The sequence below is a fragment of the Acartia tonsa genome, chromosome 8, assembly GCF_053477335.1.
Source record: "Acartia tonsa isolate MP-2025a chromosome 8, ASM5347733v1, whole genome shotgun sequence".
Classification (NCBI taxonomy): domain Eukaryota; kingdom Metazoa; phylum Arthropoda; class Copepoda; order Calanoida; family Acartiidae; genus Acartia; species Acartia tonsa.
Window position 1 is genome coordinate 32,098,836 of NC_137267.1, and position 26,721 is coordinate 32,125,556.

Sequence of the window (26,721 nt, forward strand, 5' to 3'; positions counted from 1 at the left end):
TCTACAAGCTATCAATGTGGATTTGTAGCACCTTTCAACATGGTACTTTTTAAAATCTTAAAAATATGATATATAAAGTTTCATGAGACTAGAGTCATTCCAACCTTTGGGGTTTAACATAACCGGCCAACTAGCAGGGACCTAAAATAATTCATGTTTTTTTTTCAATAGAACTAGACATTGAACATAGCTTATACCAACAACGAAATTAATTCGAAAAAAAAATCACGAAACCTTTACGTTATTTCAGCTTACTAATTATGTCCTTTCATCTGCTTCCCATGTATTTTATTTTAGATTTATTTCGTTTGTTGGTTATACCTAACACTGCACAGGCATTGAAAAAGGTATTTCTTTTTCTAAAGGTAAGTATTTATCTTGCACCTGACCTATATGGTCTTCAAACTTTTCGCTGGGAGGCTTGGTTCATTTTAATGCATCTAGATACGTTGCTTGTACAATTTTGAAATTCTGCTATCTGTTGCTATTATATGTTAATTATAGAGTAGCTTAATTACTAAACACAAATATGAAACACTGTATGAATATATTTAACAAAATTGGCACAAGAGAATATAATAGAAACATATACAGATAAATTTACAAAATATTATAACAATTTTTTTTACTAAACTAGCTTAAATTATAATCTATTTTGATTCATTTCACTATTTCATTTAGTTTTTTTAAGGTATTAATTAAATATAAAGTATAACTTGATATTCAATAAACTAAGTTTATAAATAAACGTAATTTCACTCTTTATATTCTAATTGTTTTTGACTAGTTTTTCATATTATAAAAAAAACATTTCTAATCACTGTATTTAAATCTAAAATTTGTTAATTTCAAGTTTTTTTTTCACTGTTTTGATTTTAACTAATCTCAAAAAATGGCGTTAAAGTTTGTAGCTGTTTCGTAAATTGGCGGGAGAATGTGCTGAATAACAAAATGGCGGAAAAAATCCAATTTATCAGCTATTAATCCAATATGGCGCCTATCCTTGACTGCTGAGTTGAAGGAACTGGAAGGGAACATGGATGGCGGTGTTGTTCTTTTCCACGACAAGATGTCCGCGCTTAGTTGAGGCCCCAATAACGACGACATTCTCCCCCTTCATCAGCAAACTCTCACCAGAGGTCTCCTCTGAAAATATGAAGTTTAAGTCATCTTTTTCCAATGTCATAATTTCCTTTAAATTTTCATATTTGAAAAAAACGCAGTAAATATTTATTGACAAAAGTAAAGAAGGGGAGGGGAGTTTGTGCTGTAATAATAATTTTGAATTATTTTATATTTCTTAAAGGAAAACTTTCTTTTCTTTACACTAAACATAAATAAACTAACATTAAATTTACAAAACTATATAATTTACTTAATTGGCTTGGCTTCTAAGGTGAACCTCTAGATCGAATTTTGTTTGGTAAAAAGATAAGAAACAGTTTTATTTATCGTTTATCACAATTATCAACTTATATCATGTTGTTTGATGTTTTGAAACCTGTCATTCTCATTATTTTTTTAAGCACACATAGACTTACTAAAATAGTGATACGCCAAGGAAAATTATTATTTGTACCTGGATAAGATTTGCGCATAAATCTTGACTGAGGGTAGGATATTTTTGAGTTGCCACGCACTGTGTAAGGTCTGCTTGGTGGGACAGGTGGAGGACGCTCCTGAATAGCATAATATTAGTATATTCAATAAGGGACCCACGAATTCAGCCAGAGTCTGAGCTTAAAAACCAGACTCTTAATTTGTAACTAGCTTTTTAAAAAACTAGAATACATGTCAATGTTTTTACTAATATTAAACAGTTTGATTTTAACAAAGCATTTGATATGTGTCCTATATATATATATTAATAAGTATATTTCTTATTTGAAAAAAATGTACTGTACATGATTCCACCTCAAGTTAAAAAACTCGTTCTGCCATTTGTTGGCTCAAAACTTTATTGAGTTAGATTGATTTTAATCTACATTAGGGGTGTTGTCTCATATGTTAAATTCTCTGACTCTTACTTAATTTGTCAACATCCCATCATATCAAGTACTAAAGTAGTAAGGTTTTTTGTCGGTTTAAGATTTTGGTAACTACTAAACTAATTAGGATCTTTATTATTGGAATCTTATATAGATCCGGGGATGGTTTTAGGCCATATTATTTTTGAATTTAAGTCTTAGTATGATTTTAGACTATTTTCATGACAATTCCATCAGCTTCGAATACAGGTGCTAGGGACGCAGCAAGTAATATGGAAAAAATGGAAAAATAGTTGAACCAAATTTAAATCACTTACCAGATCCAATCCAAATAATGAGCAGGTTCTCTGGATGGTGTTAAGATCACAGCTGTCCGGGCCATTATTAGAATGTTGTCCAACACTCACCACACTGCCCTCCCCCTTCAGGTTGGGCACACCTATCCCTCTCCCATTCATTTGAAGGGGAGCATTGTTTTGATTCTTTATTGAGTTTGGTGCATTGAACCTGAAAAAAAAATAATTTATGAAAATTCCCTTTGAAACAAGAATTAAAATTGTGTATTAAATCAGCAAAAATATAATATCATTAAATATGTTATAATTCCGACGCAATTAAAAGATTTAAATAATTATATTTTAATGGAAAGGATTTAGTGATTATTTAAATTAAGAGAGGTTCAGTGATTTTATAATTTAGTTAAATCTGACTGATCTTTTAAATTTCACTACTATAGTTTTCCCGTGATTTGTAAGATTTCTAAAATTTAAATTAATTTAAATTAAAATTTAAAAGGGGGAGGGAGGAGTTTTAAGGTTAATATCTCTTAGAGAGAGGGGGGGGGGGTGTGTTAAAGATAGTAAACCTTCCCTGCAATAACAATCTTAATAGTAATAGTAAAGGAGAACTATATCGGTTAGCAAGATCCTTTACTACGGACATACAAACATCCTGTTAATGGTAAATGTTTCTAGTTAACCTGTGTTGATTATTATGAACTGGTGGTGGGTCAGGGTACTGTGGCCTGGATTTACTCAGGAACATTCCGTTCTGCGCGGAATCGGGGGGTGGCGTACCTGAAAAGTAAATGATAAGATTTATACAGTGTGTTTTTTTTATGAGCACTTTTTGAAAGCAATTTTACTCCACTTATAGTTATCAGAATTTAATGATTAATGGCTTATTTTCTTCGTTTTTTAAGGGAAATTATGAAACAACAAAAAAAATTACAGTTTTTGTTGAAAAAGTACAGTAAAGTTGAAAATTAAAAACTTAGGTGTCAACATCTAAAAATGGTTTTAGCGCATTTTTCTTATGCTCAAATAATCAACCTTTTGCAAGAATGGCTGCTAAACACTTCAAAGTTGAGATATAGAGCTAAAAATGTATACAGATACTATTAGGGACATGTACTAGAACATATCAAAGTTTGAAGGTCATATCTCAACCAGGGAGGGAGTACTGGCCCCCCAAAGTCGACTACAGAAAATCCATTTTTTAAAGAAAAATGCGCTAAAACCATTTTTATATGTTGACACCTAAGTTTTTAATTTTCAACTTTACTGTACTTTTTCAACAAAAACTGTAATTTTTTTTGTTGTTTCATAATTTCCCTTAAAAAACGAAGAAAATAAGCCATTAATCATTAAATTCTGATAACTATAAGTGGGGTAAAATTGCTTTCAAAAAAGTGCTCATAAAAAAAAAACACACTGTATATTATATATTTGATTTATGGTACCTTAAAAAGTTTGGGTAAGGGGGAAGAGTGGTATAAATGACCTCTTACATTTGATTTTTATTATTAACAAAATTAGGTAAAGGGAATTGACTTTAGGGTCTTTCAAATAGTCTTAAAATATCCGTAAATTGTGGAACGATCGGTCCAGCCGTTTACAAGATCCCAGCGGACATTTATACAGACTTATTTTTTATTATCACGTAAATCTTTGGCGGTTCTACACGGGTAATGAATACATACTAAATGGTAAACATCTTTAATGCTAAAATATACTTACCCGAAATTGGTTGAGGTCTTGGTCTAGAGGAACTCTTTAGGAATGTCCTCTGAATGCCACCTGGCCCCGTTGGGTTCATAATGGTGCCAGCCCCAACCACCGCCACCTGCTGAACTCCAAGCAAACTTGCACGCAGGCCGGGCCACCGCTTTGCGGCAAAATAGCCGCGCCAGTACGCCTGTATCTTGACCGCACATTTATTCCGAAGTTCGGATCGCAGTTTTTCTAACCGCTGGCGGATGCCCTCAGAGAGAAATATGTGTTTACGGCCGAGTGCCCACTCCATGCTGACAGAGCCGCTGTCGGGCTCGACAAAATTCAGCGGCTCCTTGAGGTACTCGAGAATTGCTTTGCAATCCGCCAGGGCTAGTTCATCTGACCGTGAAAGGCTGCGGATTGCCGCCAACATGCGGTAGCGAGCATTGAAGTTTTTAAACCGCATCCTGTGCGGATATCCACCCGCCATAAGATTTACCGTTTCCAAAATCTGTAGTGCCCGCACTTGTTGCACTACAAAGCCACGGCTAAACTCCGCACTCGAATCATTCTCGTTCGGCCGGATGCAGCGGACAAAATGCGGCTTAGCGTGAACCAACGTCCGCAGCAGATTATCCAGCCGCGTGTGAAAGTCCTGCGTCAGGGTCGACACCGGTTCGTCGCCGTTCAACAGGTCGGAGTAGGAGGTCGGCGAGATGCGGAAGGTGATGCCGCGCGGCACAATGTCCTCCGAGTAGAGCGCCTTGATCTCTGTGCCAAAGAGGTGGGTGACGAACCCGAAGCTGCAGGACTCCTTGTGGAAGATTGAGACAAGGTCGTCCGGGATCACGTCGCGGTTTGTGTCTAAAAACAAAGTAGTTAAATTTTAAGAAGTGCAACTATGTCAAACACTTTTTGATACATCTTTTTTTTACAGCAGCGATGCTACCTTAAAATTAACATTGTCTGTCCGTCCGTCAGTCTGTCCCCGAAGTATTCACAAAATGTATGAAAAAAATTAAGACTAACCTAAGAAGTTGGTTGTGTCATAGACAACTTTGCCAGCGTAGTGCTTTATACCAAAGGTTCGAGTTATATCACAGTGGTTTGGCTCATATAATCTAAAATAGATACAATAGATTAAATAGATTGTAATACATAAATTGATAGATAAATAGATAGTAGACAGGTATTGTAATAGATGATTCATTTTTATCATAGTGGTTAGGCTCATATAATCTCAAAAATAGATTATAATATATATATTGATACATAAATGGATTGATAACTGAATAGATTAGGGTAATATCTAGTGGTTAGGCTTATATAAATCAAAATAGATACAATACATTAAATAAATAATAAAGTAGATTATTAGATACATAGTATAGTTAAGTGGAGAACCCAAAAAAAGAATGTTAGATTGATAAATAAGATTCGGGTAGTATCAAAGTAGTTAGGATTTAATAATCTGAAAAAATTAAGTAGATAAAGGATCAAGTGTAATGTACATTAACGTACAAAAGTGTAAAGTGTACGTACAATATCGCACAGAAGTGAACAAAAACGTACGGAACAATAATGACTACTTGTTAACATACCTTGTATTGTCTTTATGTTGAACCTTAACTTTCTGAACATAAGTTTCTGGGCATCCTCTAACAGAACATTCAACATCAAGCATCTTCAATAATCCAGTTCGCTAAAATAAGTAGAACATAAATTTACATCAAAACTACATACAACATCCTTCCTTATATAAAAAGTAACAGGATAACTTTCTGTCTGTACCGAAGGATCTTGCTAACCGCTGAACCTTGTTTATGGTTCTCCTTTACAGGATAGCTGCTCATAGGTCTTTGTAAGCCTTATAACTATTTTTGGGGAGAGTACTACCAAGAGAAATCAATTAAAAAATTAAAATAAAATTAACTAGCGACTGAAAAAATATCTTTTTGTTAACAGCTGATCTTAAAATAGATTTAAAAAAACATTGTACATGCCCCTAGAGGCCTCTTGGGGGCGTACGCGCTAGATTTTAAATGTTTCAATTAATTTAAGAAGTTTTACAAGGATGACAGCATCCACAAGTAGCTAAGCGCAAACAATATCATAGAGGGGAACAAGGACAAAATGAGTTTTAGGGCTGATGCTGATTGGTCATAAATACAGGGGAAATAGTCAGGCAACTATATAAATATATCTTTTAGTGTGAACAACAGAGCTGGATCTTTAAATCATTTGAAATGCCGCGCTGTGATTGGCTGAAATTCGGCGCACCCCAATTTGGCGCACCATTGAAATGATTTAAAGATCCAGCTCAGATCAACGGAAATACTATACTGGATGCTCAATAGTATAGTGAATCTCCACAACAAATTTTAGCCGTCTATCTTAAATACAAACCGAGGAAATCATATTTGGCGATGGGCCTACGACAGTGACTCCTCTACAAATATGTGCTGTGTGCATTTATTCGGATCATTATAGCATTAAGAACCAACAAATACAACAGACAGACTAACGTATTGACACAGAAGACTTGAAGAGCAGCTTCGCTACAACTGAAACTCTTACTTAATAAACTAGAAATGAGATCAATACAATGAGCATTATCATTATAGTCCACTATAACATCACAGTGTTTTAGTTGATTATTACCAACCAACTGACACAAAAGACATACAAACATACCGACACACAAGACTTATAGAGCAGCTTCGCTACAATTGAAATTATTACTTACCAAACTAGAAATGAGATCAATGCAGTGAGCATTATCATTATAGTCCACTATAACATCACAATGTATTCCCTCTTCTCTGCATGTTTCTAAAATAAAAACAAGATTGGTCTCCATCAAAGCTTGTGTCTTTTTGATTTATAAAAAAGTTTATCCACTTTCGTTTACAGTACAAATACACTAACCCCATATAACTTCCAGAATATTTACTAACATTCCAAAAATATTTCAAACTTTCCGTGGATAGTTAAATAAAAAAAGCTATAGGATTACAATACGAAAAATGATTTTTTTATTTTTGCACAGATTCGGTTCTACTCTAGCAGATATTTATCAGTTTCAAAGACATTGCATGGTACTTAGAGCAAAAGAAAATCCAATGAAAAAAGACAGACAGACACACAAACATTCTACTACTATGGCAGATAAAAACCCAATTGCTGCTTAATATATATCTATAATACAAAGTAGAATGATGTCTGTCCGTCTGTCTGTCTGTCTGTCCGTCCCTTAAAATCTCGGTAACCACTGAACCGATTGGATTCTACTCTTCAGGGAATATACCTACTGGTCCTGTGGGGGTTTTGGGCTATTTTCTTGGGGGGTGGGACACCCCAACCCCCCCAAAAACAAAAAAATTCTGATTATACTGGTCCCTCGCCAAATTTTTTTTTGATCGCCTCTTGGGGCAAAGCTCCTATAGGCTAGGGGCGAAGCCGCTAGTTATTTTAAACGGTAGAACATGTATATTATAAAAAAAAACAGTATTTTAGTAAATTACGTCTGTATTTATTCGCATTGGATGCAAATAAAAATAAATTTTGAGTGAATAAGACAGACATTTATTCAAAGAATGCCCAATAATAAAGTTAACATTAATAGAGGGTTAAAAGTAAAATATAAAAATAAAAGAGGTTAATTTCTATCAAGTTTCAATTGTATCAAACATATAAAGTAGCAAGGTTTCGGACGGTTAAATGCTATTTTAATACTGCCCTCCCTTTTATTACTTAAAACTATTTTATCTAGAAATTAAACTTCTAGTAGATTATTGATAATACCTGCCAAAAATAGCTAATTTTCCTGATAAAAACCTAATTGTCTATTAAGAATAAAATCATTTTGTAACTGGTCTACAACTTATCGACATAACTACCCTTGTTTATTTGGTTTCTAATATCTTAATTTTGGCATGCTATGTTGAAAATATACTCATACTTCATAAAATTCGCTTTTGAATAGTTAGACATGACGTTTAAATGGGGTAGGGTGGAGTGTTTGTCCCCGCTCCCATACCAAAGCAAAAACCCCAATAAATACTTTATTAAATTGTTTTTGTTTTATTCTTAAAAAGTTAAATTCTAGTAAATTTTTTACATCCCAATAATACCACAATGATAATAAACAAATTATCCCTTCTGTAGATCAAGTTTTTACAATACTATACTACACCAACCTATACAAAATTATTTCAAGAACTCATAGGTTTTGAGCCAATAAATAAGATAACGTAACTATAAAACTTTGAGTCCCAGTTTAATTTACAGTCCGTTGTCCGTTCCATCCCTAGACATCATTTAATTATTTTGGGTGGTATTTAATATCTAAACACCCCTAACATACACCCTTGAATATGTAGTAATGTACATATAAGATTTCTCAAAAAATAAATACTACAGTAGAACAGTATACTGTCTGTCTTTGCTTGACTTTTATACTTTACTGTCATGTTCCTGTAATAGGACGACTCTAAAGCAAACGTATTTTGCGCTTTAAACGCATTCATATGTCTTCATGTTACTTTTTACCGCCAGTTAACTTTCAATCCCGCCAAAAAGTATAATTGAATTAGTAGCAAATTTAAAAGGTTTAGTTCCCAGAAGTTTATTAAACGAATAAAATCAATATTTTGAATAAGAAACCAATAGTCTGAAAATGCCTCTGCTCATAAACAGTAAAACCATGGGAGGAAAATTAAAAATCTTAATTACATAAAAATCGTAATGGTCCTTCTTTGCAAGGGAATGAGTTGCGCCTGTTTAAGGGCTAAAGCACTCAGCTTACCCTTGCTTTAAATCTCAATAAAGCAGTAGTAAGAACCATTTAGATTTTTACCTAGATTTAAAACATAATGAATTCAAATTTACTATTTTTGCTTATGATCATAAAAGGGATATGGGATAATACTTTGATTCCAAGTGGCGGGTTTATATGCACACTACAGTAACTTCTTTACTTTTGATCTAAGGTTAGACGCGTATATATGTTTGTTTGAAGGGACTAAGGGGTATGTTCTCTGAAAAAAAAATAGCTTAAAAGTTATTTATGTTTGCTAAAGCTTAGATTTCGACAACTAATGCGCATTTTTTGGAAGTTTCATGTCCCGGGATTGATCGTAAGGCTTTTACCCCTTTTATACACATACCATAGATGATAGGGACACAGCCTATAGTCTGTTATAAAGTATGTATAAAGAAATTCATGTGATATGTTTAGTAAATGTAGCAAGCCACATAAAAAAAACTTATTCCTTAAATCCTGCGTTCTCATGTTATATTCTATTTATTTTTCATATGTGAAGTTTAATAAACAAGGATGACAACATCCATAAAAGCTAATATTGAGTGACAAAAGTCAAAGCAAAAATCCGATGTTAATTAATATATCATTAAATTGCTTCAAAATTATAATATAGATGTACTGACATTTTATGTTGGTATAGAGCTACTACGATTTTATCATTGTGCAAGATCGTCCTAGACATCACCATTCTCACATAAACGACCCCTTAAATAGTGGATGTAAATATTCTTTTTTTCTCCCCGAGGTAGTCATTTTTTCCCTGAGGTATCATTTTTTCCCGTGGTATCATTTTTATCCCCGAGGTAGTCATTTTTTCCCCCGAGCATGGCAACCGGTGAACAGAATCTCAGTTCTGCACCACAAGCCTCGGACGACTGAAGTTCCCATGTCTATACAGTCATATTTATATGAAAATTTGAGAAAGCATAATTACCTCGGGGAAAAAATGAGAAATAAATGAAAATTAAAAACTAAAATTAAACCACATTTTAGCATAAAAATGAGTTTTTGTTTAAATGAGAATGATATTCCTATCCTCGGGCAAAAAATATTTATTCCTAAACAAAAAACTGGATAGGAATACCCCATTTTACATTCACAATTGCCTTTTTGCAAAGCTTAGGTGTCTAGTATAAGTAACTATGTATAATTAATTTTTTTCTGCAATTAAATCTATTGTTGCTAGAACATATGTATGTATACCTTATTGGTTAAAAATCATCAATATCATAGTAGATTTTAAATAAAAATGACGATTCTGACATGCCTGAATTAACGAACATGCGAACGTACAGACAAACTCTGCATGTAGAAAAGCTACATTGAATTTTTTTCTACATCTAAATTCTTAAAATAGTTTTAATAGGGTCAAAAATGATTTTCATATCTTTTTATGAAGCATTATAGTAGGAAAAATACACAGTAGATGTTACAATTTTAGCGCTAGGAAAATGGGGGGATGATGGGTTGTGATTTTTTTGTCCAAGTGTCCAGTAAGATCTCATAAACTACCGGATTAATACATAATCACGCAAGCTTTATGATAAGAAGTTAACTTATATATATTAAGATATATAAGTTTTCCGGAATTTTAATGTTAGGGGGAGATTTGAAATCTGCATCAAATTTTAAGGATTTTTTATAAAATTTGTTTTTTGTATAATTATTTATCTAAAAGCGGAAATGCATTTTAAGTTAATTAATTTTGACCAATAGGATAGGTGGATTTTAAACTACCTGCGCTCTAATTGGTTGAATGATGTACGCCATCCAATCAGAGCGCAGATTTTTTAAATCCACCAATCACAGATGCCAAAATTAATTAACTTAAATTGCATTTCCGCTTTTAGATAAAGAATTATAGAAAAAACTAATTTTATAAAAAATCCTCAAAATTTTATGCAGATTTCAAATCTCCCCCTAACTTTAAAATTCCGGAAAACTTATATATCTTAATATATATACTTTAAATACCTACAGATGATTAAAACCATATAAACCTGTACGAAGTGTCAATAATTGTTACCTATAGAAGTTTTAAGTGTGTGAGTGTTGAAAAAGTGCTGCATTGTTTCTGAGCAAAGGTTGATGCACAGCTGCTCAAGATGGGAGGGCTTAGAATCCTCAAATCCAAACATATCTAAAAGTAAGAATTTTTAGTTTAAAAGTAAAAAATTTATAAAAGTAACAGAATGTCTGTCTCTATCGAAGGATCTCGCCCCAAAAGCGTCTAAAGTGCCACAAGAGACCTCTAGCTGCTAGAATAAATTAAAATACTTGCACAATTCTTATAAATAAATAAAATATCTAACACTGGCAAAATATGTGTGCATTTAAATCCGCATATTATTACATCCACAGTGTTCCATATTCGCAAAATAAAAAAAATAGCAAATAATACGTATATGCAACTCACGAGTGAAGCAAATCAAAGTAATTTAACAGGGATCTAAAGGGATAAGACAATAGCCGATAAATTAAAGTACATCCCCAAAGTTGATACACAAAATTACCCCTTCTTTAGATTAAAATTAGTGGTTGAAACGTTTGAACACTCAAGCTAAAGTCCCCAAAGTTGTTAAACCAACAAATTAGAAAACATTATTTTAACACTTTGGGGACAAGTGTTATGAACAGCCCATTGCCTCATTGCTCTCTTGAGTTTTTAGCTGTTGTCATAATTTGCGAATTCATAATTGGATAACACACGTGCGAAAGTGAATGCACACTGGCGACAATGCAATGGGAACCCGTATGAATCAAAAGAAGGCCTCGTAAAAGTCAGGTTTATGTTCAGAGTTGAAAGGATTACAATGACATATAGGGTAGATAGATAGATAAATAGATATATATATACATATATTATATAAAATAGATATTTAGATAGATAGGTAGATATATAGTTAAATAGATAGATAGATAGATGGATGGATTAATAGATGGATATACAGTGTGTTTTTTTATGAGAACTTTTTTGAAAGCAATTTTACCCCACTTATAGTTATCGGAATTTAATGATTAATGGCTTATTTTCTTCGTTTTTTAATGCAATTAATAGAACAACAAAAAAATATTTCAGTTTTTATTTAAAAAGTACAGTAAAATCTAAAATTTAAAACTTAGGTGTCAACATCTAAAAATGGTTTTAGCGCATTTTTCTTATGCTCAAATATTCAACCTTTTGCAAGAATGGCTGCTAAACACTTCAAAGTTGAGATATAGAGCTAAAAATGTATACAGATACTATTAGGGACATGTACTAGAACATATCAAAGGCCATGTCTCAACCAGGGAGGGAGTACTGGCCCCCCAAAGTCGAATACAGAAAATCCAATATTTTCTTGCAAAGGGTAGAAGATTTAGGCATAAGAAAAATGCGCTAAAACCATTTTTAGATGATGACACCTAAGTTTTGAATTTTAGATTTTACTGTAGTTTTTAAATAAAAACTTAAATATTTTCTTAGTGTTCTATTAACTGCATTAAAAAACGAAGAAAATAAGCCATTAATCATTAAATTCTGATAACTAAAAGTGGGGTAAAATTGCTTTCAAAAAAGTTCTCATAAAAAAAACACACTGTATATATAGATAGATAAATAAATTGATATACAACAAGGACGATTAAGTTCAAATTAACCCGCAGAATTGGTTTAAATGATTGCATGCCTGCTTGCTGGCGTGGAAGTGTCATGTTAGAGTCTCAACCACACCGTGTCATACTAGAGACGTTCAAAAGAGACATAGCAGTACAATGTCTGGTGCGCGACAATCATAGTTAGAGTAGGATAAATGCCTTGACCCATAAACAGACAAAATTCATTACAATGCCAATAGATGAGTTCTTAAATTAGAAGTAAAACGAGTGACTTTCAAGGTAGTGAAGCTTTTTCAAATGATAAACTGAAAAAGCGAAAGACAGAAGGACAAATACTCAGACAAACTTTTTGGAGACCACTGTTTTTAAAGGTCCCAAGGGCCATACAAATTACAATTAAACATTGACATTTTTTTAAGATGGTGGAAAACACATGCCATTGACCAAAGGCAAAATTACACATTACAGTTTTATGAGGAAGGTTAACTCATCCTCCATTGTACTATCCCTGTTACGCTGATGTATTTTTGTGAAAAGAATGCTATATGCGTTTTGAATAATAATCATAGAAAGTTAGCTACAATAAAAAAGGACGTGTCATCAAACGAACAAATATACTTGTTTTTTAATAGCGAATCTTAAAAGAGGTGTTCGTCCATAATGGAGACCATACCTTTAGAAAAGCTAAAATTGTCCTATGGGTTTCAAACTTTGTACAAAGATTCCTGAGATAATAAGCTAAAGAGAAAATGCGCTAACGCTAGTCATGTTTATGTTAGACATTAACCATAACCATACCAAAATTTACATGTCTAAACTATTAAGATATTAAAAAAATAATCTACATTTGACAGTCTGAAAAAATCAATCCTTCAAGTACAATTGCACTTCTATATAAAACAAAAATAATGGTAGTTTCCCTCAAAATGCCTTGTTGAGCAGCTACAGCAACTTCCCTCATTTTGAAATAAATCAAATATTAAGGAGATAAGATGTTTGTTTATTTTAGTTTATTTTTTAGTTTTATAGGGTACTGGGTAGGCTAGATATACCACACTTTTCTGGGATCTTGCCAGATCAAGTATCAACTGTGGGGAATACCAAAGGATGACTCCATGCAAAATTTGAGCCGGATCCGGCCAAAACCGGCTGGGATTTTTATAAAAAACCGGTTTTTTCCGGTTTTTAGGGGGTATCTGTAAATCAAGCCCACTCCTAGGTACGCCCCAATGATGATTTTTGCTTTAAGGTATGATCTGAATTCCTCAACACTGTATATGAACCCTAGAGTTGAAAAAATGGTTAAAATCCGGTCTTTTAACCGGTTTCCGGCCATTTCCGGCCCAAAAAAAATTTTTTTAAAATCAAAATTTCATCTAAAATTTAAAAAAATATGCTTTAAATTCCATTTTTCATTAATAATTTTTCAAAAAACAAAAACCTTAGGTAATGAAGATAATATTAGCAACTTAAAATGTGAAAAAAGGTTGAAAATTGACAAACTTATGTCAATTTGAAAAATGTTGGTAAATCCTAAAAATTTGACGGATTTATACATACATTTTAGAATTTAGGTTGACTATGGTCTTTAAGACACGCCATAACCAACAAAATTGCAATGAGAGGGTCTAAATGTTTTTCTTAACCAAAATTCTACATACCCTGGTGGTTCCAGGGATATATCATTAAGGCTTGTCGGATGGCCAGAAAGATTTTAACAGGCGGCCGACTAAAAGCCGGATTTGATGGTTATCAACCGTAAAAAGTAGCGATTTTCGGTTTTTTGGCCCAAACTCATGCAGGGAGTTGTTTTTTGGGATTGACATACAAAAGCAAGTTTGTACAACTTTTTGGGACGGACATTTCTTTACTTACGCATTATCCGATACGGGTGAACTGTTTGGCTGATACGCACCGCCAAAGGCACAATTTTTGACAATTTTTCAAAAAATTTCGTTTTTTTGCTCCTTTAGGGGATGATGGAGACGATTTAGCGACTTAGGACACTTTTTCAATAATGTTTAACTTTTTGAGGCGGAAATTTCTTTACTTATGCATTATGAGCCTCCGGCAAACTCTTTGGCTGTTATTTGCCGCCAAAATCGCGATTTTTGGCGATTTTGCCGTTCATGAGGTTTCAACGGAAATTTTGGAGGAAAAGGAGTCCTCCAATCAAAATGATTATCAAATACTTTTCTTTTGCAAATTTAATTGGCTACATTTTATGTGACAAAATTTTTTTGTGTGTCCAACCGGTTTTGTTCCAGTTGAAATTTTAAAAAAAGATAACTACTAATTACACCAACCCCATGAAATGTATTTTCCCCCCACAAGAAACAAGTTTGGGTGAAATAATTTTTTAAGCCGCAGGCTCCAAATTATCTTATTATTAATTATAACACTATAATTATGAATTATATTATCTTACCATATTTATACACAATAATTATGATTATGTTATTATTATTATTCAGTTATAGTATTATGTATATGTATTAATTATCATATATAACCTATTACAAATCATTCAATAAATTATATTACATAACCTATTTTAAATCTATCAATAATAACTCATATTAATTATCATTATCTTTTTATTACTTATTATTTATGATTTTATCATTATTAATCATATAAACTATCCTATTACTAATTGATCAATACTTATTCATATTGTTATAATTTTTTTTTATAATGTAGTAACTATCACCATTTCTAAATTACTTTATTTGATTATCAATTGAATTACCTAACCTATTACATATCTTACAGTAATTTTTATTACTTTTTAATTTATAAATAATTGCTAGAGATGAATAATAAGTATTTAGATTTACAAAGTAATAATCATTAAAGATAAATCAGATAATTAAAAGATAAATTAGAATAGTTATTTCTCGCATCGTATTATAAATGGCTTTCCGCAGATATAGAAAGTACAATTATGAGATTAAAACTCGTTTTTTTAGCCCCGAAGTGCCGAAGGCACCAGCTAAAAAAACTGGTTTTAATTTTATGATTGTACATTTCTATGTTCGTAGAAAGCTGGATATAATACGATGCTAGACATAGTTTTTTCGTATGGATGAGAACCGGTTCCTATCCACCGGATTTGAATGAATACGAGAAAAAAAAATTACCAAGTAGTAAATATCAGTGATTGAAATGTGGAATTAATTATCAAAATTATGATGTACTAAATTATTAGTGTTTAATTAATTTTAAAATTGCAAGAAAAAAATAATTATAATTAAAAAGTAATAATTTTTAAATTTCAACTGGAACAAAACCAGTTAAACGCACATAAAAATTTACTTCACATGAAATGTAGCCAATTTAATTTGCAAATGAAAAGTATTTCAGAGTTATCTTGATTGGAAGACTCCTTCCCCTCAAAAATGGTCTTTAAAACCTCGCAAACGACAAAATCGCCGAAAATCGCGATTTCGGCGGCGAATAACTGCCAAATGGTCCGCTAGAGGTTAATGATACATAAGAAATGTCCGCCTCAAAAAGTTGAACATTATTGAAGATGTGGCCTAAGTCACTAAATCCACAAACTGAAATTTTTTGAAAAATCGTCAAAAATCGCGCCTTTGGCGGCACGTATCGGCCAAACGGTTCGCCCGTGGCGGATAATGTTAATTAAAGAAATGTCCGCCCCCAATAAGTTGTACAAACTTGCTTTTGTATGTCAATCCCAAAAAACAACTCCCTGCATGAGTTTTGGCCAAAAAACCGAAAATCGCTACTTTGTACAGTTGATAACTATTAAATCCGGCTTTAAGTTGGCCGCCTGTTAAAAGCTTTCTGGCCAGCCGACAAGCTTTAATGATATATCCCTGGAACCGCCAGGGTATGTAGAATTTTGGTTAAGAAAAACATTTAGACCCTCTCATTGCAATTTTGTTGGATATGGCGTGTCTTAAAGACCATAGTCAACCTAAATTTTGAAATGTATGTATAAATCCGTCAAATTTTTAGGATTTACCAGCATTTTTCAAATTGACATAAGTTTGTCAATTTTCAACCTTTTTTCACATTTTAAGTTGCTAAAATTATCTTCATTATTTAAGGATTTTGTTTTTTGAAAAATTATTAATGAAAAATGGAATTTAAAGCATATTTTTTTTAACTTTAGATGAAATTTTGATTTTTAAAATTTTTTGGGGGGGCCGGAAATGGCCGGAAACCGGTCAAAAGACCGGATTTTAACCATTTTTTCAACTCTAGGGGTCATATACAGTGTTGAGGAATTCAGATCATACATTAAAGCAAAAATCATCATTGGGGCGTATCCAGGAGGGGGCTTGATTTACAGATACCCCCTAAAAACCGGAAAAAAATGGTTTTTTATAAAAATCCCGGCCGGTTTTGGCCGGATCCGGCTCAAATTTTGCATGGAGTCATCCTTTGGTATTTCCCACAGTTGATACTTGATCTGGCAAGATCCCAGAAAAGTGTGGTATATCTAGGGTAGGCGCGTAGAATAAGACATATGAATAATCCCCCTTTATTATCAATTTAATTTAAAAATGAAGGTGGGGGTTTAAGTGCACTTAGCACACAAAAAACTGACCTAGCACGCCAACGAACCCGTCGGTGGCGTGGCGCAAAGCGTTGTTGAGGATGGCGAGACTCTTGCTGGACTTCTTGGATCCCGCCGTGCCGACTGTACTCGCGTGCAACGACGCCACCTCGTGGTGCACACTCTCGTTGGAACTCAGGGATCCTGTACAAATAGATAGATTTGTATATTAAATAATTATACAAAAGATAGATTGATTATAAGGGATCCTGGATAAATAGATAGATTGATATATTAAACGATTATTCAAAATATGGATTGACTCTAAATAGTGAATAGATAGTGGTAGATAGATGTCTTAATTACACTTATTGGTAATTAGACGAAAGATAAATAATACAGCGAAATTTTAAAGTTATAATATGACGATTTAACTGAGGCTTACACGCGGCTGACGCGCAGCTGCCGAGCCTTGAAAATCTACAATAAAATTTTATAATTATATGTTTAGTAAGATTTATTTACAGACTAATAGATAGATATTCAATATTCAATGAAAAATATTCTCTGAAAAAGGTAGAAGTTAAGATACTATATTTTAAAATATAAAGATATGTTACCTGAACCTATCGGTTTCTTAAGACTGTTTGCTCTTTTAACTATAGTAGCAACTGTTCTACAGTACAGAGCTTTAGCTACAGCGTCACGAGTTGCATTAGACTGAAATATATAAGATGATTTGTTTTCCTCAAAAACATACATAAGACATACAAACACCCTAATTTTATACAATGACAGAAACAATTCAATACTTTTTTGGCCATCTCTGGAGACCTCTGTTTTAGAGGTCCGTTGGGCCATAAAGAATTTTGTGTTTTTTTAATTATTAAAATCATTAGAAAGGTTGAAACATGTCCAAAAGAAGTTAAACTATTTTGTATAAAAAAAACCTCAATAAAATGCAAGGATCATGGAAAGAAAACGAAGTTGCCGGTTTCATCGTATTTTCACAGTAGCTTTTGAAGGGTTATTTTAGGTTAGGTTAGGTTAAGTAAATGTTAATGATTGTCCCGCAGGATTAGAAAATATGCCCCGCAGGGCTAGAGCAAGGTCTAGAAATAGGAGAAAGGCTACTGTGAAAAAACGACGAAACCGGCAACTTCGTTTTCTTTCCATGATCCCAAATGCAATATAGAAATAAATCATAATAATCTAATTGTTCTTATAACAAATAGCCAAGTTATGTTAAATCTGCTTTAATCTTTCACTTGAAATGCTAGCTAAAAAACAGGACATTTATGAATGAATGGATAAGTTGATAGATTAATGATTGGTAGATTGGATGAAATGATAGAAAAAAATTGTTGTTGAACATCAACTCATCTATAATTGACCTATCCCTTCATGGTTCTGATGTGGTTAAAATTAAAGATGCTATTTCTCAAAATGAAGTTTAAATACATTAGTTCGGGCATCATCACTACAACCTTCAACTGGACGCCAGGACGACCAAACCGCAGGTTGGCCCATGCAAGGTTATAGCCTCCGCATGGGTTAGACATAACTCTCTCCCATATTTTGGGCCCTCATTTTAACTAACTAACTATACTATAAATATCAATGGTTAATTTATGGTCCAGTTTGAGTTTAAGGGAAATTCCAGTTGTTGTCAGGCAATGTTCATACATATTTATTACACTCATTAATTTTTGCCAAAAATGCTTCAGCTAGTTGTTTCATAAATGTATTATAACAAGGATGACGGCGTTCATAACAGCAAAGCTCGGACTGACAACACTTAATACATAGTTAAAGAGTAAAAGAAAAAGAACATTATTCAAAAATTAAATAATAAAATGTTAATTGTTTCGTAAAAATGCTTTATATGTAGGCTACTTAATAGATAAAAACTAATATTTAATATTTAAACTAGGAAGCTCAAATACAAGTTGTAATTTGAAGAAATATAAAGAATTTTTAAAAGAAATAATCATCAAAGGATTGAAAGCTATAGGAAAATTCTAACATGCCTCTATTGACCCTCAGGTCTATTAAATACGGGAACGTATTGATCGACTCTTTTGTTATATGATGTTTTTAATCTGTTTGTTAATCAAAATCTCTGAAATTTCTTAGTAGTACTTTGGATTTAAATAAATTTTATGGATGTATGTGTGCGACGTGTTTTTGTTTGAAAGTGTGTGTGTATTTATATTTGTGTGTGTGTGTGCATAATACGATGACAAGTGACATATTAGGGTGGGTATTGATGTCAAATCAAGGTTGCCAATTTTTAAAATTGCCTTTTTATATATTATTTGATGTAATTAATTACAGATGAGTTCTAGATTTAAAATTAGCCGATAAATTAATCTTTCTCTTAATCCCTATGTAGATTGACTCTTGCATTTCTTGTTCGTAAAGAAGGTGTATCAACTTTTTTTTTTATAGCTAGCCGGTTCTTTTAGTAAGTAGTAGATGTAAAATTTCTCATAGAATTCAGATATGCAATCGGTTTTTTTTTGTAGACCTCTTATTTTTTAAGTAATTTAAGTTTAAAAAAAAAAAAAATTAAGTCGATTTTAAGGTACTAAAATACAACAAAAAAAAGAAAAAAATGGCCATTATGAACAAAAATAGTAAGATCTTTAATTTGACACCTTACTTTTTCAATTCTGTCAGGTAATTATTGAAAAAATCGATTTTTTTAAACCCACGAGAATAAAAACTTTGACATTAATTTTATTATTTCACAGGTAAAAAAATATGGGTTCATATATACCTTTAGAATCAGAAAAATATTACGAATTCATTGTAAGCAAAATTGAAAAAAAAAGTTTACAATATAGTATATAAACTACAATAAAAGGAATTATATGAAAATATCATATTATATTGTACAGGCAACGTCTTAATTCTTCAATTGAGTATAAAAATGGGAAGGGGGTAAAGAGGGGGTAAAAAAGGGAAGACGATAGTGTTGCCTGAACAAAAAATACAATTGGCCATTTATTTAATTTTTAATTTTTTTACTTTTTTTCAATTTTGCTTACAATGGATTCGTAATATTTTTCTGATTCTAAAGGTATATATGAACCCATGTTTTTTATGTCTGTTTGAGAAAATATTTAGGTCTGAAGTTTTTATTAAACCAAGGTTAAAAAAATAGATTTTTTCAATAATTACTCAACAGAATTTTGAAAGTAAGGTTTCAAATTAAAGATCTTACTATTTTTGTTCTTACTGGCCATTTTCTTCTTTTATTTTGTTGCGTTTTAGTACCTTAAAACCGACTTAATTATTTTTTTAAAAAACTTAAATTACTTTAAAAATAAGAGGTCTACAAAAAAACCGATTGCATATCTGAATTCTATGAAAAATTTTACATCTACTACTTACTAAAAGAACCGGCTAGCTATAAAAAAAAAGTTGATACACCTTCTTTATGCATGTTAGAACCGTTCTATTAACTTTAAAACTTTTGATATCTGTGTCTTAATATTACAGATCAAGATAATTGTAGAATTTCTTAAGCTTTGCTTGTTTGGATATTGTCACCCAATTGTCTTTTTATTTTTGGGTTGTCAACCATGAGTTTTCTTAGAAAAAAGGCACAATCAAATATGGATGACAGTTTGCATATAACATCTTTAGTAGCGAAGCTACTACATAACTTGCATCTGTCCTTTAGTCACTTACAATTAATTTGCTATTACAGAACATAAATGATTAGAATCAGTGGCGCGCACAGGGTTTCGAGATATTAAAAGGGGGGAAGGAGGGCCTCATCAACTTCAGGGGCGTGGTGACACCCTCCTACAACCTTCCTACGCACGCCTGTGATTAGAATAATAACAATTTATTTGGCTACAGTGCTGTATAAGAGTTTGCTGTTCTTTTTAATATTGTGTCTATTTTTGACTACGCTATTAACCACAATAATTTTCCTTGTTATACTAAAGATATTAAAGTTTTAGGAAGATAGAAAGAGTTTGATGATACATAGGTAGAAAGACAGACAGTAGACATTTGTCACCAACGTAAAAGGAGTTATAAAAACATCTTCCTTTTTTAAAGATGCTTCCTAGTATGAATTCATTTTAAGTAAGCATGTATTTTCTAGCGGCTACGCCTCTAGAGGACTCTAGGGACCCTTTAGGCTGGGCCGGGAAAGTCGAATCCTCCCAATTTCAAATGTATTTTTAGAAAGAAAAAATTAAAATAAATTTTTTTTGGTTATTTTTTTTTACGGGCGATTTCTCTTGGGAGGGCGGTGTTACCCTCCTCCAAAATAGTGATAAACCTTCCCAGAAACTACACACACACAGATCCTTTTACTTTATTATGAGGATAGATTTTATTTTGTTGGTACTTTTTATGGCTCTAATTATCCTATTATAGTATTATCTCAATTCTTTATATTACTATTGCTGCGCTATTTATTGGTATGATAAAATATCAATGGAAAAATTTTGTCTTGTTTCCGTTATAGAGTAAATTCTTCACGAATGCAAAACAATAAATTTCCGAAGTCTATCTCACTTAGTAGCCATACAAATCATATTTCACCCACAGTGTCATTTAATTGACTAAATAATAAATAATTTCTTTGATCTTTTTAATGTCAGCTGTTTACATTTAGTCCAATGTATTGCGTACTAACAGACGGAGGTAGAAACATACAAACAGACAGACATTCTGAGTTATAGAGTAGCTGTGCTACTAAAACTAATATCTTACCATATTTGCGTCGGAAGATGACTTAACGAGTTGACCCCTCACATTGTGAGTTTTTGTTGTTAGTCCTAAACATAAAACATAGAAATTAAATAGATATATAGTTAGATAGCAAGTTAGCAATTCAGTTTTAGAATTAGAAAGCTGGATATCCAGAACAAATAGAAATTAAATATCATGATAGATAGTTTCATAGATAGCTAGAATTAAAAAAAAAAAAATAAATAAATACCCAGAAAGATAGATAGATAAAATTTGATGTGTTGACCCCCCTGACATTGTAAGTTACTAGGGTTGTTAATATATATTAATAGCAGTTTAATCACAGCTGAAGTTAGCATAAGACTCTACTGTAACAAAGAGTTTTTAGAACTGTTTTAAAGATGTTTTAGGTAAGGTGTGCCTACACTTCCACACATGAATTATATCATTAAATCATCATCATATATTATTAGAACAGCACAAATTGTCTTTCCCCTAGCTTAACTCAATAATAAGCACGCCGTCTTATTTATTTGCTATTATGTCTTTTTTTTGCGATTGTGTAACACAATATGGATATAATCAGGGTGCCGGAGCCGTATAATTTTGATGCGGCTCCGGCTCCGGCTCCTACCTTAAAATTAATATATCAATTTTTTTTTCATTATTGAATTTGATAAAATAAAATAAATAATATAAAATATTTTGCTTTTATTTGATTAAAGCTATATAAAAGTAGAAGGATGTGTGTCTATTTGTGAAGTAACAATAGTTTTTCAGTTTATTATATGGAAATAGACCGTTGCCAAATTATAATATTACTTTAAAAAATCTTTTTTAGCTAGTCCGGAGCCGGAGCCGTTTTTAACGAAAAATACGGCTCCGGATCCGGCTCCACCAAAAATGTTGCTGCTCCCGGCTCCGGCTCCAGAACACTGGATATAAAAATATGCGAAAGTGAATGGACACTTGGTTTTTGTGGTCATTACATTGTACCTATTTATCATAATCATTTAGTGTTCAATAAATACAACTAAACCTCTTTTTTAGGCATGTTAATTACATTTTATTTTAAGATGTGTAGAAGAACCCTTATAAGAAACTATCTCTCCCTTCGTCAAACCATAGTTTATTTCCTACAGTTTTCTTATTAGCCATCATAATTCCAATCTATCTATGGTCGTTTTTATTCTTGTTTCATAGCGAAGGTGCTCTAAAATTCAGTACATCAGTCTATTAATCCTTAAACCAAGTAAAAAACATAAACAATATGTGGTTCAAATCGAATAATATCCCCCTTACCCTATTTATATATAAATAAAATCTATTAATATTAACTATTAACTTAATGTTAACTATGCTTTTGTAGAAGCTTCCTATTCGTCTTGTGAATGAGAACAATAATGAGTAATATGGAGAGTACAATAGCAAGTATATTAATCTAAACCCTTACTTCATTGCAATAAGTATAAGCAGCTACTGATAGAAATAGACGAAAACTAATTTAGAAAGGGATTAATTTACCGCCATTGTACTATCCCAAATCTTCGTATCCCTGACATACTCAAATGTCATCAAATGACAGATTCGATTCTATTAAACATATTCATTAACTTTCCATTGTTCGTATAAAAAAGCTAAGAAAAAATAAAGCTATAAGGGCCATGTTAAAGTAAAAATCACACTTAGACATCTATAAAGCCTCCTGAAAAGTACAACCCATTCGGACCAGCAATCATAGACGTCCAAGGGGGGGTGGGGTAATGGGGCGATTACCCCCCCCCCAAACGAATTTGGGGGTGCCTACGAGTACGCACCCCCAAAATTTTTTTCATTTTACCCCCCCCCCATTTAAAATTTACCCCTACCCTGAAGGTGCCGTAGGCACCCCCAACCATTTAGGAGGGGGTATTTACCCCCCAAACAATTTTGGGGGGGTAAATACCCCCCCAAAATAGAAAATCTCTAACAAAAAAAATTTTTGCGCGCTTCGCGCGCATTTTTAATGCTAAATTTTTGATAAAATTTAAATTACCCCCCCCAAAAATTTTACCCCGGGGGTAAATTTTGGGGGGGGTAAACAAATTTTACCTCTGCCAACAGATTTCAGGGGGGGTAATTACCCCCCCCAAGCAAATTTTACCCCCGGGGTAAAAATATTGGGGGGGGGTAAAAAAAATTTGCGTCGCGCGCCATTTTACCCCCCCCCAAAACCGAATTACCCCCCCCTTAAAAAATTTTACTTTTAATTTCTCCTCTAGAGTCTAAAGGTCAGAAGGGAAGTGTCAGGAAATAGCCTAAAACCACCCCATGACAGTATGAGGTTCGCAGAAAAGAACAACTTCAGCAGACCAGTCATTTCTGAGATCTTTTAAATCTAACATCTATCTATTCATCTATCAATTATCTATTTATTACCTTGAACTAAAAGTTGGGTAGATACGCCTAAAAGATTTGATACAGCCTGTAGTTCACTTTTGCCAACAACTTCAACCTAAAGTATTGATATGCTTTATATAATTCATTTTATAATTTAAAATTTATTATTAGAACAATCTGAGTTGAATTCTTTAAAAAACTTTTGCCTCACTAAAATCAGTTTGCCCCACTAAAATTTTAGTGAGGCAAAATTATCCCCTCTAAATTTTTAGTGAGCCTCACTGAGGCAAATTTTTTAAAGAATTCACCTCTGTACATCTATCTGTCTCTATAAACCTGTTATAAACTCTCTGTCTTTCTATTAGTATGCCTATATGCCTACATATTTGTATTACATTGCAGTCTTTCTACCTTTTTATCTGTATAGATGTATGTTTACCTATCTGTCTATCTTTATGGTTGTCCGTGTATTTCTACCATTCTATAATCTGCCTTTCTTCATATCTGTCTATCCATATGCTGTCTGTTTATCTATCTATGTCTGTCTATCCACTTATCTCTATAAATCCTATCTATCTATATATCTGTCTGTCTATTTATCTGTATATAAATTTTGTTTCGATCTACCTACCTACTCTACCTTTCTATTTCTATCTTAAATACTAGCGGCTTCGCCCCTTGCCTCTAGGGGCTTTGCCCCAAGAGGTTTAATCAAACCAATTTTTCCTATTTTAGATTTAAAAGAAAATTTTTTTTTAGGTGGGGGGGGGTATTTTTCATTTTTTGGGGGGGTTGGGGGTGTCCCACCCCCCAAGAAAATAGTTATAAAACTTTCCGGGACCTATGAGAAGCTACCTTGTAAAGGAGAATCCGATCGGTTCAGCGGTTAGCGAGATCCTTCGCTACAAACAAACAGACAGACAGACAAACAAACAGACAGACAAACATCGTTCTACTTTGTATTATAGACATCTATCTATATGTCTGCCGTCTTATCTAACTATCTGTCTGTATATCTACTCATCTTTCTGCCTATCTTTCCATGCATACCTCTAATCCCTCTCCCTCAATGAACTCCAAGTTTCCAAGTAGCAGGATAGCTGCCAGGACCCGCAGGACGTCCATGTAAGGTATTCCAAGGATTCCAAGTGTGTTTTTCCATACCTAAAAAAAACATTATTTGGTAAGGCAGTTATAACTTTAAAAATTGCGAATAAATTAATTCATTTAAAACGTTCTTTATTATGTCTTTATATTCTTTTAAAATATTGTCGCCTTCTTATTACAACGCTGATTATGGACGTAGTAGTCCTTTTTTTCACTATTTTTCTTTGTCAATCTATAAGTTCATCTTTGATATTCCAAACAATCATTTGTAACGCCAGCTATATCCATATTTAACAAATCTATCTATTTGTTTATACATCAATTTAGATGTCTATCTATAATACCTTGAACCTCTCTATATCTTGATGTTTGTAAAGTCTTAGTATCTCCAGAATTAGATATCCATTTATCCTTCTATCTACCTTTCTGTCTATCTTTCCATCCATCTATCTATCTATAATACCTTAAACCTCTCTCTATCTTGATGTTCATCTGTTCTAGTATCTCCAGAATTTAAGTACCTCAAATCATGGATGGTATACCCCTAAAAAATATTTTACAAAATTAAAACAAAGTATTACAAAAAATCTAATATTGTTTGCTATAATAATAAGAAAGGATAGACAAACAAAGCAAGTAATATAGCAACTAAATATTTAAATCTCGCCATAAAAAATTTCAGAGATTTATGATCAATAACATCCGAGAACATCTAAGTTCTCCCAGAAATTTTTATTTCCACATCACCAAAACAGGGTCGACAGTCTGATGGTTAGTTCTAGAATACATGATTATACAATATAAAATTTGCAATTATCTTTAAAAGCATATCAGACAGTTATGTTTCCTATTTGTAAACGGAAGAAGATATTATGAAGTATCTTTGCTTATTTAACTATAAAAGAACATCAAAAAAGCCCCTTATTAAAACTCTCCTTAAAAAAAAATTTATTAGATAACCCTTCTCAAGTCTTTGAAAATTTAAATTCTGGACCATAGTATGGAAATTCATCTTTGTACTTTTTTAAAACTTGTATTGTACATTTTATGACTACTGGGTATTTGTCACCAAACACTTCGGTCTTTAAAAGTAATACGTTCTCGTGACAATAACAAACAATAATTTTAACTTTTATTATTTACAGAAAAGGGATAAATATACTATAATAAAGAAGTTACTTATGTGTTAAGGTTTGTTTATTAAGATCTCAACCGTGCATTAATTTTTAAATAAACTATTTTTTTGGAACGTTATGCTTCAATTGGACCTAACCGACCTTTTTAAAAATTCAATATCCTTTATTTGTTTTATTTTTCTTTATTTGTATTGAATACAATAACCCACTAAAAACTAAAACCCAAAGTGTGCTTTTTTAAGTAGCGCAGTTACTCTACATCTAGGGTATCATCTGACTGACAGACTAACACAGACAAAATAAAAACATACAATAGCAAAGCTACTCTTTAATTTTAATGTGTATTTCAAATTATTGTCAACTATTTATTCCCCAAAGCTTTACTATATTAGTTAATTTAATGTTAGAATAAAATTAAACATTCTATTTCATTTAAAAATATTTT

The 26,721-nt window shown here is 32.4% G+C and overlaps 1 protein-coding gene across 2 annotated transcripts in view; it reads right to left on the reverse strand.

The window, feature by feature from the left end:
• Window positions 1-530: 530 nt before the first annotated feature.
• Window positions 531-26,721, reverse strand: part of dachs (unconventional myosin-IXb-like dachs) — a 203,676-nt gene continuing 177,485 nt past the window's right edge. For both annotated transcript variants that reach the window (XM_080170110.1, XM_080170111.1), the window contains 15 exons: window positions 25,604-25,684; window positions 25,084-25,197; window positions 24,073-24,148; window positions 21,676-21,740; window positions 17,556-17,655; window positions 16,987-17,139; window positions 10,834-10,947; window positions 6,729-6,814; window positions 5,584-5,684; window positions 5,012-5,103; window positions 4,007-4,846; window positions 2,968-3,064; window positions 2,306-2,495; window positions 1,580-1,679; window positions 531-1,146 (listed from right to left, as the gene is read on the reverse strand). In XM_080170110.1, coding sequence (XP_080026236.1) covers window positions 998-1,146; window positions 1,580-1,679; window positions 2,306-2,495; window positions 2,968-3,064; window positions 4,007-4,846; window positions 5,012-5,103; window positions 5,584-5,684; window positions 6,729-6,814; window positions 10,834-10,947; window positions 16,987-17,139; window positions 17,556-17,655; window positions 21,676-21,740; window positions 24,073-24,148; window positions 25,084-25,197; window positions 25,604-25,684 — 2,358 coding nt within the window. In that variant the 3' untranslated portion in view covers window positions 531-997. The remainder of the gene's footprint in view (window positions 1,147-1,579; window positions 1,680-2,305; window positions 2,496-2,967; window positions 3,065-4,006; window positions 4,847-5,011; window positions 5,104-5,583; window positions 5,685-6,728; window positions 6,815-10,833; window positions 10,948-16,986; window positions 17,140-17,555; window positions 17,656-21,675; window positions 21,741-24,072; window positions 24,149-25,083; window positions 25,198-25,603; window positions 25,685-26,721) is intronic.